The following is a 14,669-nucleotide window of genomic DNA, read 5'->3' on the forward strand; positions in this document are numbered from 1 at the left end:
ATACATCCTAACACTAGTATTTGCTTTTTTTTGACTGCAGCCGTACATTGAGCAGAGGTCTTCACCAAGCTGATCTATTACAGTGACACTTCTCCTGAGTGTTTATAGTTAATTTATTAATGCCACCACCTAATTCTCATATAATGCTTTTCATCTATAGAACTCAAAGTACTTTGCAAAAGAGGACAGTATCTTTCCCCACATTTTGCACACGGGTAAACAGAGTCACGGAAACTTGTCCAAGGTCACCCAGCTGCTCAGTGGCAGAGCCAGAAATAGAACCACATCTCCTGAATTCAAGACCAGGGCTTTATGCACTAAGCCATGCCGCCTACTCTCTGGAATATTTCAATCTTCTCCAGTCTTGACTATCCTAAACAACTTTATTATTAATTATTATTATTATTATTAATAAACAAACACATAATACATCATAATATTTAATCACTGCAGTAATCCCCCCTTTTTTGCTCTCCTCTCCCTTCTGCTAATTCCATTTTTAGATGCTTTCCCCCAAAACGAACGGCAGCATTGCAGATTGTTGTGTCTTATGCAAGTATAGCTTGATTCTGTCTAACAGAATAGAGATTTTCACAGTGCATATATTAGAAATAACTAAAATAGATCAGAATACCAGAGAAACCGCAGAGACCAACGTACCAAAGCAATCAGTGTGAAAATTTCTTTTAAGCCATCCAAACGTAACTCAACCAAAGACAACAGAATAGACTTCCCTGGTTCTTGTGAGGAGAGCACCTTGCTTCTGTGCTCCCCTTGCACACCCTGAGCAAAGGGAGCGTGGGTCAGAATTGGGGCTATGGGTTACTAAGAGGAATAGGAGAATGCATTTTGGATGGTTTACATCAGGTTCTGAACCTACACCTACACATTATACTGGATATACAACTTTATAACTTGGAAACATGGGCTTTCTTGATATTTATTTTGATCAGCAAATCATTAAGGTGTAACATAAATTGTGTCATTTAGTGGATTTAAAAACACATCACAGTGGAGGCAGTATTTTCTGCCACTAAAACATGACAGGATGAAAATGTTGTGCACCTTTTTCATGTCCTGACATTTCAGATTACCAAAGTCATGGTAGTTCTAGTTCAGTTCTAGCTTAGCCCAAAGAAGTGGTAACATTTTCTACGATCATTGCACATGCCATATTTCGGCACTGCACGCTGCCAGTTCCTGTGAGAGTTTTCTCAAAGTGGCAGAGCAAATACAGTATGCAGCACAGATACTCATATCCACATCTCATACAACTGTAAGAAATCCAGTTTTACACAGAGCTCTAAGCTGTGGCTTAAGAAGACCATCCAAAAATATGTTGGCTCCATCCTAGCAGATGGCTTCACCTACTTGAATGCAAAACAAGATTATTAACCAGTATGATGCCCTATTTAGCTTTCTGCAGCCAAGTCATGAAACCAACTGTTTTGTTACATCTGAATGTATTAGTAAGCAAACACTGAGTCCAATTATTAGCTACTACTTATTTCTTAAAGTACTGTTGCAGGGCTTTACCAATTCCAACACTTTCTTCAGTTAAATATGATGATTATACCCTTAAGTTGTACAACAGCTGTTGAAGGCGACAATCTAATACCACCTGTGCTTTTAAACGTACCTCTGTCATTATTATTTGTATTACAAGAAGGCCTGGAGGCCCCACTGAGATTGGGTCCCATTGCACTTGGTGCGCTACCTACCCATAGTAACAGACAAGCCATGCCCCCTAATAGCTTGCAAGCTGAGCAAACAAAGAGACAAAGGAAGTATCATCATCCCCATTGTACAGATGAAATTGAGGCACAGGGAGATTAAGTGACTATGCACAGTTCTAGGCGGAATGTGTGCAAGATGGAGTTTGCAGAATAGAAGGGAGCCAACTTGAGTAATGCAGAATTCAGTGGGATTATAAGGAAATTACCTGCCAATCTAGCACAAATCAAAGTACATGCCAAAGAGATGAAATAGCCACTATTGTCTCAGTTTGTCCATGTTATTTTTATCTCATATCACAAGGTCTGTATTGTACAAGGTATTTTCTTCCATAAAACTGGACACACCGAAACATACTTCAGAGCTTACTGATTGTATATTGTGCATCAGAACGAACAATAGGACAAATAGTGGAAGCAATCCTGCAATTGATTCTGTGTGGACAGACTCTCATTGGCTTTAATGAGGCTCTGTGCAAGCAGACTCTTTTACCCCCCACACAGCCCCACAGAAGTCCATGCGGTTTCCCCAAGGCAGAGTCAACTGCAGGATTAGGGTTTTATTCACTACTGTTCCTGCAGCCCGTATGCAGGCAAAACTTCCTCTGACTCTCTGATGGGAGTTTTGCCTGCATAACGACCACAGATTTGTGTTTTGTGTTGCAAGTTTTAACATCATTGTTGTGGAAAAACGACCACGCATTGTGTTTGGATCAGAATCGCCTGAGGCCTTTTTATTTTCATGCATGCACGGGGGGTACCAGTGAACTACCAATCCCCCGACTACAGATTTTTAAATAGCTTATATAGCATAAAACCACAATTAAGTAATGCATACGTTCTTATTAACATTATTGCCATATTTGGAATTAGGGTGACCAGACAGCAAATGTGAAAAATCGGGACAGGGGTTGGGGGGTAATAGGAGCCTATATAAGAAAAAGACCCAAAAATCGGGACTGTCCCTATAAAATCAGGACATCTGGTCACCTTATTTGGAATACATTCCCCAAAAAAGGGAATATAGTTTAGCAAGCTTTCCTGTTTTTCACAGTCTGCCCCTTTGCGGTTTCTTGCTTTGTCACCTGACATCTATTAATCATAATCTGTTACAAAGGTTAATTTTACTTTTATAATGTCTATAGTTAGTTCTGCTTTTATGATTTCTGTCTACCCTTCTCCTTTTACTCCCCCCCCTTTTTTTCCTTCTTCCAGGCCACACATACAGTTCACCTGACCCTACATACAGTTTGCTTGACCAAAGTTTAGGCCTTAGACTATTTTTCCTCCACAATTATCAAAAACAATTGCTCTAAATCCAACATTTTTACATCAATGTTAGTAATGGTGCAGGTTCATCAAGGTCAAATATACTGTGTATTGCAGATAAGAGAGACCTTGATAAATTGTCTACCTGTTCCACTGCAGTACATATTTTAAAAAGAATTCCTGTATTTAAATTCCAATTCTATTAAGACAATACAATTTGCTATATTATGTGAATTGTTATAATTTAACTAGTACCTTATCATGCTTCAATCATACACCACAATAAGTACCAGATTAAATGTTGTATAGAGCAACCAAAAATAACTCCAGATTGAGACTCTGAAGATATATATGACAATATTCTTTTTCCCCCCCTAAACAGCAATTTAATTACTGATGCAAGTAAGGTCAACACCAGGGAATACTAAAAACAAAGAAATAGTTTTTCTCCTTTAATATTAAACAGTCAACTAAATAGTACTACAAGTAGACATTCTAATAAATTAAAATATACCATATATATTTAAACTAAACAACAATAACCTGGAATTTTAACGTAACTTATCTGGAAAGAACACATTTTGTAGAGAAAAGCAATGGAATGTAAATGAAATAGAAATCTCAATACAAACATACAACAAACTTCTAAAGTACGCACTTAATAGAATGTGAGGAAAGGGGAAAAAAAAGTGTTTTCTTCAATTCTCCTGAGAACCTATACAGACACAGCTATAAACAAATTCCAGCAATATTAAAGTTCTATGATAAAATGGATCCTATACTACATAAAGTAGGGTTGCCAGGCATCCGGTTTTCAACTGGAATGCCTGTTAGAAGTCCGGTCGGCAGTGCAGCAGGGCTAAGGCAAGCTTCCTGCCTGCCGTGGCTCCAGGCGCCGCTTACCTCAGGTGGCTCTCGGAAGCAGCGGCATGTCTTCCCTCTGGCTCCTAGGCGGAGGTGCAACCAGGTGGCTCTGCACACTGCCCCGTCCACAAGGGCCAGACGTGCAGCTCCCATTGGCCAATCAGTGAAAAGTTTATGATTCACCGAATATGATTAGCCTATTTGTATGCATGTATCATTTTGGTATCTGAAGTTAGGAATATTGTCTATGCATCTATTACAAATGTGTTTACACCTGGGGAACGCCCACTAGGCAGAATTCATCAAGTGACGGCCTGAGTTCGACACCCAGCTTGCAAACTGAAGTTATACAAAAGAAAGATGCAGCAAATCTAAAAGATAAGATAAAGAGTTTTCATCAATCTTGGCTACATAGCGAATTAGACAGAGCTTTTTTGCTTTTGAGGATTATTATGGTTGTTTATTAATAGTCTTTTGAATACAGAAAGTTGATATTCTTAGTTAAATAATTTTTTCTTATAATAGTGATATTGTGCAATATAGGGAAAGGGCGGGACTTGGACCCGTTCAGAGCACCAAAAACATACAAATCTGCCACCCCTGGTCCCCTCTGGTGATGGCCAGGCCACATAGAGGCCTGCTGCACCCTCGGGTAGGAGAAGTGAGTCTTTTACCTCAAGCTGTAGAGGCTCATGCATTAAGATCCAGAGATCCCAGGTTCAAGCCCTGCTGCCAACAGCCCAGCCAGGAGTGTGGTGTTACAGTTGGCTTATTTGAATATCTTTCAATTCTTTGCATTGCTCACAGCAGGGAAGTCAAGAACCAAAATGAGACAGGATGGGTGAGGACACCAGTCCACCAAGAAAATCACCCCCTTCCTGTCATTCAGCCCTTCCCCACAAAAGGGAAACAGTATGGCATGTATTTTTAACAGCTTGTAATTTGTGTCAGGCACAAAGTTCACTCCAGCTCTTTTCCAGAACAGGGCTCACAAGTGTGGGTGGGTCAGGGTGGCCATTGACAGTGCTCTTGTTGTCCTGTGGATCCAGGACTTCATTCTGTAGGGCTGCCAAGCTAACACTAACCTTATTTGAGAAAGAAGCCAAAGAAAAATAATCTCAACAATCAGTCATATCTAAAGTATTTCTCTCACATTTACTCGCATGGAGCTACACGGTGATGTGCCCTTGCGCAGATATGCAGGAGCCAGGCAGGAAACCTCCACTCCTTGTGCTGTCTTGTACAAGGGCACAACAGCAGTCCCCATGACTAGAGAGACAGCACTGTTGTTGCTTCTTCTGAGGAGCAAATCACCCAGAAAGGGACAAGCAGGACAATCGATCTGCCTCTCCCCTTTGCATCAGCAAAGTCGGGGTGGGTCATTTGTCGGAGAGCATGGGAGCATCACCCTACTGAATGATGCACCGCATCTAATGAGCAATCCCAGGAGATATTACGCTTTCTAAGACTCAGAGCGTGGCTACACTTAAAATGCTATAGTGGCACAGCTGTGCCGCTGTAGCACTTCAGTGTAGACACTACCTTTGCCAATGGGAGGGATTCTTCCATGGGTGTGGGTTCTCCACCTCCTTGAGAAGCAGTAGCTAGGTCAATGGAAGAATTCTTCTATCAACCTAGCACTGTCTACACGAGGACTTAGGTTCGCTTAACTACTCTGCTCAAGAGTGTGGATTTTTTATGCCGACCTAATTTTCTACTGTAGACCAGGCCACAGCCTTTCCCAGTGCAGCTCCACATCACTCCTTAATTACACAACTGAGCCAATAAATTGGGTTACAAAATTATTAACAGCAATGATGTCAGTAATCTATTCACTGAAATATAATGCATGACAGGTTCCAGGTCACTGGCCTACAGCAAATATTTATAACTGAGTTACAAACCAGTGACCCTGGGGAGACTGTGACAAATGTGCTGATTTAACTACAGTGCCAAAAATAACAATTTTTATAAAGTAGTTATGAATTTTCCTTGTTAAATGAAACTCATCCAAGACTGTTTTCTTGCTGAGCCAATAAATAAATACTGCAGGTATTACTCAGCGGCATTCTCAACCTTGGCTGCCCATCCCCTGCCTGTAAGGGTGAAGGCAGGGGAAAAGGAGAAAAAAGTGCAATCTGAAATGCTCGCGTGACTAAACTAAGAATTCGCATGAGCTCTCTAGCTCTTTTGTCAAAGAAAATACTATTGTCGCTCTTCTGAACTGTCTCTTCCCTAGGATGGGTGAAGAAGCTCTAAGGAAAAAGTGAGAGTGAGCAAACACCATGGTGAATGCATCCTTTTGCTGACTCAAAGCCTGGTGTATGGAAGTAATGCTGAGGCACAGCACTTGCAGGAGTTCACAACTCCAAGAGGAGGGTCTTTGGCAAAATGCTAGAATTCTTTTTCGTCTTCATTTTTATGGCAAGCAGAAGAGCCAGCGAAAGTTTGTGCGTAAAGGAAAACACGATCTGCCCGTCCTACTTGCTTCTCTGCGCTTTTGTTTTCAGAAGTTTAAACGTACGTAAGTGTTTTCCAGCAGCAGTTTCCCAGCAAACACTTCCTCCAATAAATGGAACGCCAGAACACACCTGGGTCACCCAGCAGCAATGGAAGCGTGTAAGCTTCCAAATGAATTCTTACCACATGCATTGCCCACCACTGAAGACATTAACAATATTCATTTTGTTCTGTTATTATAGATGGAGCTAGTAGCTGCCAATAGCTAAGACTTCCCAACACTTACCATTTTAAAATCCTGTTCTCAGTTGCTTATTGATTGAAACATTGAAAAACTACCCACTTGCTGGGGTCCAGTGGACAAAATGGCACGTGATCATAATGCATGCTCACAAGAGGGCTGAAATAAGATTGCACAGAGAAACCTTAATTCTGCCATTTCCTAACGTTTACGTGCTTAACATTTTCGTCCATAGTTCTTGGCGGTAATAACAGAAATGTAGGACCTCGAGAGGTCATCTAGGCCAGCCCCCCATGCAGAGGCAGGAGTAAGTATACTTTTACTAATGATTTAATTATACAGTGGTCTGGAGTCTTATTATTGTTCCATGCATTGGCCAGAGGGAAGGGTTGCGTTTCTAGAGCAATGGAGTACACTCCTTACCCCTGTACCTTTGGTTTGAAAGTATTTTCTCTTCAGCACTCTCCACACTTGATGGTCGAGGAGCAAGCACATGACCTGACACTTTTCTTTCAACTAGATGACAAAGCCAACGCAACAGTCTCTCAAGGATTTGGTTTAAGACTGCTGTAAATTATATTTTCAAACTGCTTTCCTGAGTGTCTTGTTTTCATGCTTGATGCGGCACGTACTTTTTCCATGCAGGGTTATCAGCTATGATTAGAAAGCTCCAATTGCCAGAATCCCAAGCTGTTTTTGATCAAGCAGCAGTAAGAAGCATCACTGAGTTTAGAATCAAGATTTCAGATTTATTGTATAGTAAATTACATGGTAACTCTGATTAATCTTCAGTCTCACAGTCAAGGGAAAAAAAGGTGGCAGACACAAATTCTATTTTTAAATGAGCCTAGTGTCTTTCTGAAAAGTCCTTCTATAAAAGATGCTCAGATTTTCCTTATGTTCCTCTCCTCTCCAAGCCCCGCTGTACTGACTGAACAGCACCGTACAAAGGATGTGAACCGAGAGAACTCTGTCAAAATGAACCACATATCCTTTGCACCGTACTATGCTTCTGAAACGAAGTATTTAACCAGAGGATCATAGGTATTTGCTAACTCCTCATTCTGCATGGACAGTGAGCAGTTATAAGCAAATACACAGTTTTTAAAAAGGACATATTTAGGCATTCAATGGCCTGTGAGTTTGGTACGCGACGTACATCCTTTTACCTCTAGGTTACCATAAACAGCTCAGTTTAGCAGTCCGAAAATCATTACTATCTTAAGGCTACTCAGTAGCCTATTGGAAACAAGTTTATGGTCTCAGACTAGATCAGGGGTGGGCAAACTCCGGCCCATGGACTGGATTGCCACCCCCATGGCGCCGCGGGATCCCTTCTGCTCCTGGAAGCAGCCGGCACCACGTCCCTGCGGCCCCTCAGGGAGGAGGGGGCAGAGGGCTCCACGCACTGCCCTTGCCTGCAGGGACCGCCCTCCGCAGCTCCCATTGGCTGGGAACGGGGAACCACGGCCAAGGGAAGCTTCGGAGGAGGTACCCGCAGGCGAGGGCAGTGTGCAGAGCCCTCTGCCTCCTCCTTCCTCAGGGGCTGCAGGGACATGGTGCCGGCCGCTTCCAGGAGAGAGCCTGCCCTGGCCCCGGTGCATGCCGCTGCCACCACAGACCTGCTCCAGTTAAGCAGCGCCGGGCCGGAGCCCATATTCTTAGCCCCTCCTGCACCCCGCACCCCAACCCCCTGCCCTGAGCCCCCTGCCACACTCTGCACACCTCCTGCACCCCAATCACCAGCCCTGAGCCCCTTCCTGCATATCGCAGCCATTCCCACACCTCAACCCCCTGCCCCATCCCTACATTCATGGCCCTGAATGCAATTTCCTCACCCAGATGTGGCCCTTGGGCCAAAATGTTTGCCCACCCCGGACTAGATCCTAGCAGAATGGTGTCCACTTCACAAAAACAACTGGCACCAACTGCACCTCCACTGGCTGCCTCAAGAGAGGAGGGCTGAATGAGCATGGAAACTTCTCATCTCTAGAGATGTTACAGGGCAGAAGAGAGGTGCAATGGCAGGGCCAGTGGGCATCATTGCCTGTTCTCATGGTAGATTACTTCAATCTCCACTAATGTCAAACTGGCACCTTTCTTGAATAATGAAGTGACCTTCAAAAACTGAAAAACATGTATTATTATGATAAAAAAAAAATCTTAAGGGAAAGTGGCTCATTCTGTTTTCTATGCTCACTGCTTCTGAAAATGTGTCAGTTGAGATTTCTACACACCTGGGAAAAAACCCTAAAACGATCCTGTTAATTTGGAGAAAACAATTTGTTATCCTTAACAGAGCCCCAATAAAACTATTAATTTATATGTCTCAAATATGTTTTCATAACATGTCAACAACAACAACAACATTAGAAATAATAATATCCCCCCCCCCTCAAAAATCCATGATGCGTTAAAGGCTTAATTTTAGCAGAGACCAACCCCGCAACCCATACCCACACGAGAAGTCCTGTCAACTTCAGTGGTACTACTCTTGTGATTCAGGGAAGCCGGGCCTCCGTTTTATTCCTGGTACAACAAATAAATGAACCATACAATAAAATAATCAGCAGGTGTGCGTAATGAATCCCTTCAAATTACTGCAGAGCTTCAGAAGAACTAACAGATACTTCATTATACAGCTAGGCTGTGACTTGGATTAAAAACACTCACACAGGAATAAGGGGGAGTAAGAACTCCTTTCACATCCCTGCACAACAATGCAGATGCATAGAAGCAAGTATGGTTACTTGACTATTTTCTCCCTCCTCAAAACAGATTGGCAAGGTGGGGTGAAAAACAAGCATAGCCTTGACCAAAGTAGTTGAGCCAGTGAGAGCCAGTAATCTATTATTGTAGGCTGGCAGGAAATTACTGTCCCAGGAAGCAAAGAGGGAGTAGAGAAAGAACTGTGGCTCGGAGCTGCGTCTCTGATTCATAGTGCCTCCTGGTTTATTGCCATTTAGGCACCACCCCAACTGAGGGCTATGCCTGAAGTCACTATCCCAGAATTTTGAAGCATCTTGCATCAGCAAGGACTTTCATCCCCATTACCTTTAAAGGTAAAAAGTATAAAAGAGGCTGAAAGTGCAAAAAAGTCTCTTTCAATGATGACTGGATCTGTGCATAAAAGGGGAGGAGTCTACTGGCTATTTTATTGATCTTGCAACACCAGTGCTACCAACATCAGAGCCAGCATCAGAGGATATTGAGATCCATGAGCTTGCTGCTGATGTTGGGGATTTCTGTCCCCTTGAGGCAGTAGATGAAAATATCAATTCTCAGTAAAAAACAAACAAAGAAAAACACTTCACAGAATGCTACCAATAAATGCTGTATTATAGGTATCTGGTCAGCAACATTTAATACATCTGTACCTATGTCTACATAAAACACATCTCTATAGATCTATATTTTTATACATAGAGTTTTTAAAATTTTGCAGGATACTTTGAAATACAGAGCAGTATTTCCAGTGCCTTTTGCATCACTTTGCTGTATGCTTCATGCAATTTATGTCAAAACCTTTCAGTTGATTGCTGTTTCCTATATATGGCTGTCAAGCTGAATTTCACTTTGATTTTTGTTACACCTTTTTAGCAGTTTCAGTTAATATAATTTTATACCTATTCAGTTTAGAGTTTTCTATTTGTCTGAACCCATCTGGACAGCAGAAATGAGAACTTTGTTCTAATCTATAATATATTGCCCATCATTTTGTGAATTTTGGATGTTTCCAAAACATCACTGAAGTTTCACAAAGTGAAAAAATGTGTCTAAGTGGATTCATGACATTACTTGATTTTGTCCACACTGAAAGTTGGGAATAGTGATATGACCAATAGATATAGAAGTATCAACACAAACCCCCACATTCCTATCCAAAACTGTCAAAAAATTGGTTTTAACACTCAACAAAAAGTCAAGGGAGCAAAGAACAGATTCTGATGAAACCTGGATAATTTATTTCCTTGGTTCAAGTTCGAAATTAGACAGATTTCATAAGGTTGAATCTTTTGAAACTAAACTGTAAAACACAGCAGCAGCATTCCATTCCCATTCTCTCTTGCTGAAATAATCCTTATCAAAATGCAATTATTTTTCTATTTGCTAGTGTTTTATTGCATCTACTCCATAACTATCTACACTATCCACAAAATCCTCCTCTTTACCTAACATAGTCTGAGTACAAAGGGACAAAATACAGGTAGACAGACTGAAGAAAAGAGTTTTCCATTGTCAAAGCTATTTTATATTCTTGCTTTATATTAGATAACCAAATAGTCTGTCGAACTAGCCACACTGATTATCTTTTATTAGTTTCCTCTGTATATTTTTAACCTGCAGGAACATAGGCTTAAACCACAGTAGATGATCAAAACAAAAACAACACCTTCTTCCAGGACTGATCACCAACATGGGGGGGAGGAAGGTAGGCTATTGCATTTGCTAGCTGTTAAAGAGATGACACGGCCACCAAGCAATATTATAAAAGATTTTATATTATGTGGAATACAATGCGCCTGATTTGATCTCACTTACCCTAGTGCAACCCCACTGAACTCACCGGAATTACTCCTGATCTACACTGTTGTAAATAAGTTCAGAATCAAGCCCAATGGGGTTGCTTTGATATAAATGCGGACTTCAGTGTGTGTGTGTGGGGGGGCTGCTACTTCCTCTTCTCCCTATGCCCCTGCTGCTCCCCTTCTTTGTGCTGTAGGGAGGCAGGGAAAGGTATTTCATGCTGCATCGGGGCACCAGAGCCTAACCTAGCAACCAGGCAAAGGGTGAAGCTGACAGCCGTGGTTCATGGGATGCCATTAATATCTAAGTCTTTCAGTGGTCTAAAGGAGAGCTCCTGATAAGAAACAGCAGTACTTCCTCTTAGACAGGAGTGAATTGGAGCCTGGAAAAAGAATCAGGGTGGTCTCCTTTCCCCGCCAGGAGAGAGGAGGACTGAGATTACGTGGCTACCCTGGGCCAAGTTTGTTTTGGTTAAACTACCATAATTGAAACAGAGCCATGCAAGACCAAATGTCTCCCAGGAAGATTGGCCCTGAAGAGCTGTTTTATGTGGGCTGGCTCTTTTTACTGGTTTGGGTTTTTTTTCATGCTGGTTTAAAAGGGTTGGTTATCTCAGGCCCAAGGGGTGGGGAAGCAATTCTATCCAAGGTTCCATTAGGCAGCACTTTTTGAACTAGTCCCAGTTGTGAAAATTACAGTATTGTTTGGAGTGTATTTTTGAAGCATTTAGTGTTCTGTGGAAAGTCTGTCATTTAGAAAAGCATTCCAGATAAATTCACTGCAAGATAATCTACTGTGAGAGACCCTTCTTCACCCTCCCGGCCTTATTTTCAAGTGATTGCTGCAAAATGGCTGGCCACCTTTTAACCATCTGTGCTTATATGTTAGTAACCTAGATATTTAAGGATCACACCCTTTATGCAGACTAAATCCAATTAGTACTTGTTGGTTTATCAATCCAGCAAAGCAGATTTAGAATAAAACATTCCTGGCCCAAAGCAATCCTTAATATCAACTTCTAGACACTCTAGAGTATTCTGTATCTTATGTCTTTCACCTCATCACTGTTAACAGCTGACAAAGAGAGGGAATTGGAGAAAAAGTCAAGTCAAGATTTCAGTCCAGCTGTTCTATACCTGGTAGTGGTACAATAATCACCTACCTAGCTTGCTGGCAGACATTGCAAAGCCATGCCTTGTCCTTCTTCTGATAGGAGCTGCAGTTCTTGCAGATGTTGTATTTGCAGTCTTGGCACTGCCGCTTGCTATTGATGAGAAACGTAAAAGGAGAGCAACAGCGAATGCAACAGTGCTCATTAAACTTCTGCTGCTTAGAAAGGATACTGCACTTGTTACCCTCTTCATCGAGTTTCTGCTTCATTTCACTGGAACCAAAAAGAAGAAACAAAAAGACAAATCAAAATAATCCTCATTATGGAGTTCTCTCTGTACGTCATTTAGCCCCCTTCTTACAGCCGCATCGGGCCCCCAAAACAACCTTCTATGGGAAAAATGCATGATAGAAATGCACAGTCTGGCCACAGAACAGCGAATCAGGAGCTTCCGCATTCTAATCATGCCTCTGACTGTGCACTTGGGCAAGTCACCAACTCTCTAGACCATGTTCTGGAGCAAACCATACGACTTCACATATGTGGCTCTCTTCTTCGTTAATAATTAGTAGGGTTTTTTTAACGATTCATTGCTGTTTTTAGAATGCTTTGAAGATGAAAACCACTGTACAAAAGTGAAAGAGCTGATTGGACAGTATTTTAAAAAATTGATCTGATTCATGAGATAATATTATTCATAAGGGCCCCAATTGCAGGCTTAACTTCAATGAGATTTTAAAATGTTGCTGAATAAGGGCAAATATTGGACCAACTGCTGGTTATTAGTTAAAATGTTTCCAAACTTTGAAAGTTCCATAAGCTTTAGCACAAGCGTTTGTTTACCCATCCAAAAATTCATACCAGAGGTTTGATATTCATTATTTGCTTTTCTACTATCTAAAATGTATCAGCCATCCAATCAAAGAGTGGAAACAATACCATGTGACTTAAGCAACTGACCACAAAATACAAACAACAAAGAGCATATAGTTAAAGTGAGCAGCTTGTAAACACTGTATAGGCTGCAAAGTAGTCATTGAAATTATTCAGCAAATACTTAAGCTCAATGCATACACTAGAAGAAAATCAGGATTGTTTCGTGACCAATTTCCTAAATAAAAATGGCCTACATTTATATAGAATAGTACTATAATGAATAGTTTGGCCACTTCTAATGACTGATCATTATTATTTAGTATGACCAGGATAACATAGGATAATGTCAAAAACTCATATACAGCAGGACATGTTGATTAACATACAGGAAAACAATCATGATTCATTGACTTTAATTTAAATTTACACTTTTTTATTACACCGTTGCTAAAAGAACAGATAAAAATATGTATTTATTAGCACGTATGTATTTAGAAATTGGTTTAAGATTCAGTATATAAATCATTGTAAACAAAGCTTGGTATGTTTCTAAAAAGCCCACAGTACTGTGCTATTCATCTTCCTATCTGCCATTTCCACCTCTCAAATTCATAATTCAAAGTGAAAACAGTCCATTTTGTGAAAACCTTACAAACCAATTCTAAAGTTAAAGTCTAAAAGGAATGCAATTACATCAGTGATATAAAAGGTGTATTTTCCAAACCTACACAGACCTTGGTATTAAATTGAGTTCTGCATGCATGAGATGTTTTGAATATTTAACACCACGGACCTACTTAGCCACTGGTGGTATTGATCTATCTCGGAGCTGCTGAAAAATACAGTATTGCTTCGTTACGCCAGATAGGCAGATCAAACATAAGAAGAATGTCTATGCCAAAGGAAAGGCTTATTTTATTTAAGAGATTTGTTTTCCAGGAGGAATTATTTATTTCTGTGACTGTCCAGGAGAAATATCACACTTTAAACAGACATGAGACCATCACTTACAGTGACAAGTTAAAGGAATACAGTTTGTTTAGCCTGAATAAATTGGACCAAATTAATTCCTGGGGTAACTCCACAAACTCAGTAATTATGCTAGGGATGAATTTGGCTCATTATGTTTAAAGCGTGAGCAGACTGTATTTAAAAAGGAGGAAATATAAAGGGAGGAAAACCATTTGTAGTAGTAAAGAGGTAAATTGTGGTTAGTCAGTACACTGCCACACAAAGGGAAGGGAGAAAGGAAGCCCCCCACCAAATTGTCTTTTCCAATTTGTGATTCATTTGTAAGAATCTTTAATGTAAAGGAGGCAAAGGTATCCAAAATGTCTACCATCAAATCTAACTCTGCCACAGAAATTTGTTTTAGAAGTAACAGGATCCTGTGGCACCTTTGAGACTAACAGAAGTACTGGGAGCATAAGCTTTCGTGGGTAAGAACCTCACTTCTTCAGCAAGAAGTGAGGTTCTTACCCACGAAAGCTTATGCTCCCAATACTTCTGTTAGTCTCAAAGGGGCCACAGGACCCTCTGTTGCTTTTTACAGATTCAGACTAACACGGCTACCCCTCTGATATCTGGC

General features: G+C 41.0%; 1 protein-coding gene across 4 annotated transcripts in view; it reads right to left on the reverse strand.

Moving 5' to 3' along the window:
- Positions 1-14,669, reverse strand: part of MYRIP (myosin VIIA and Rab interacting protein) — a 343,158-nt gene that overhangs the window by 162,473 nt on the left and 166,016 nt on the right. For all 4 annotated transcript variants that reach the window (XM_034761008.1, XM_034761009.1, XM_034761010.1 and 1 more), the window contains exon 3: positions 12,257-12,478. In XM_034761008.1, the coding sequence (XP_034616899.1) occupies positions 12,257-12,478 (222 nt within the window). The remainder of the gene's footprint in view (positions 1-12,256; positions 12,479-14,669) is intronic.

This window comes from Trachemys scripta, chromosome 2 (genome assembly GCF_013100865.1).
Source record: "Trachemys scripta elegans isolate TJP31775 chromosome 2, CAS_Tse_1.0, whole genome shotgun sequence".
In the NCBI taxonomy this organism is placed as follows: Eukaryota; Metazoa; Chordata; order Testudines; family Emydidae; genus Trachemys; species Trachemys scripta.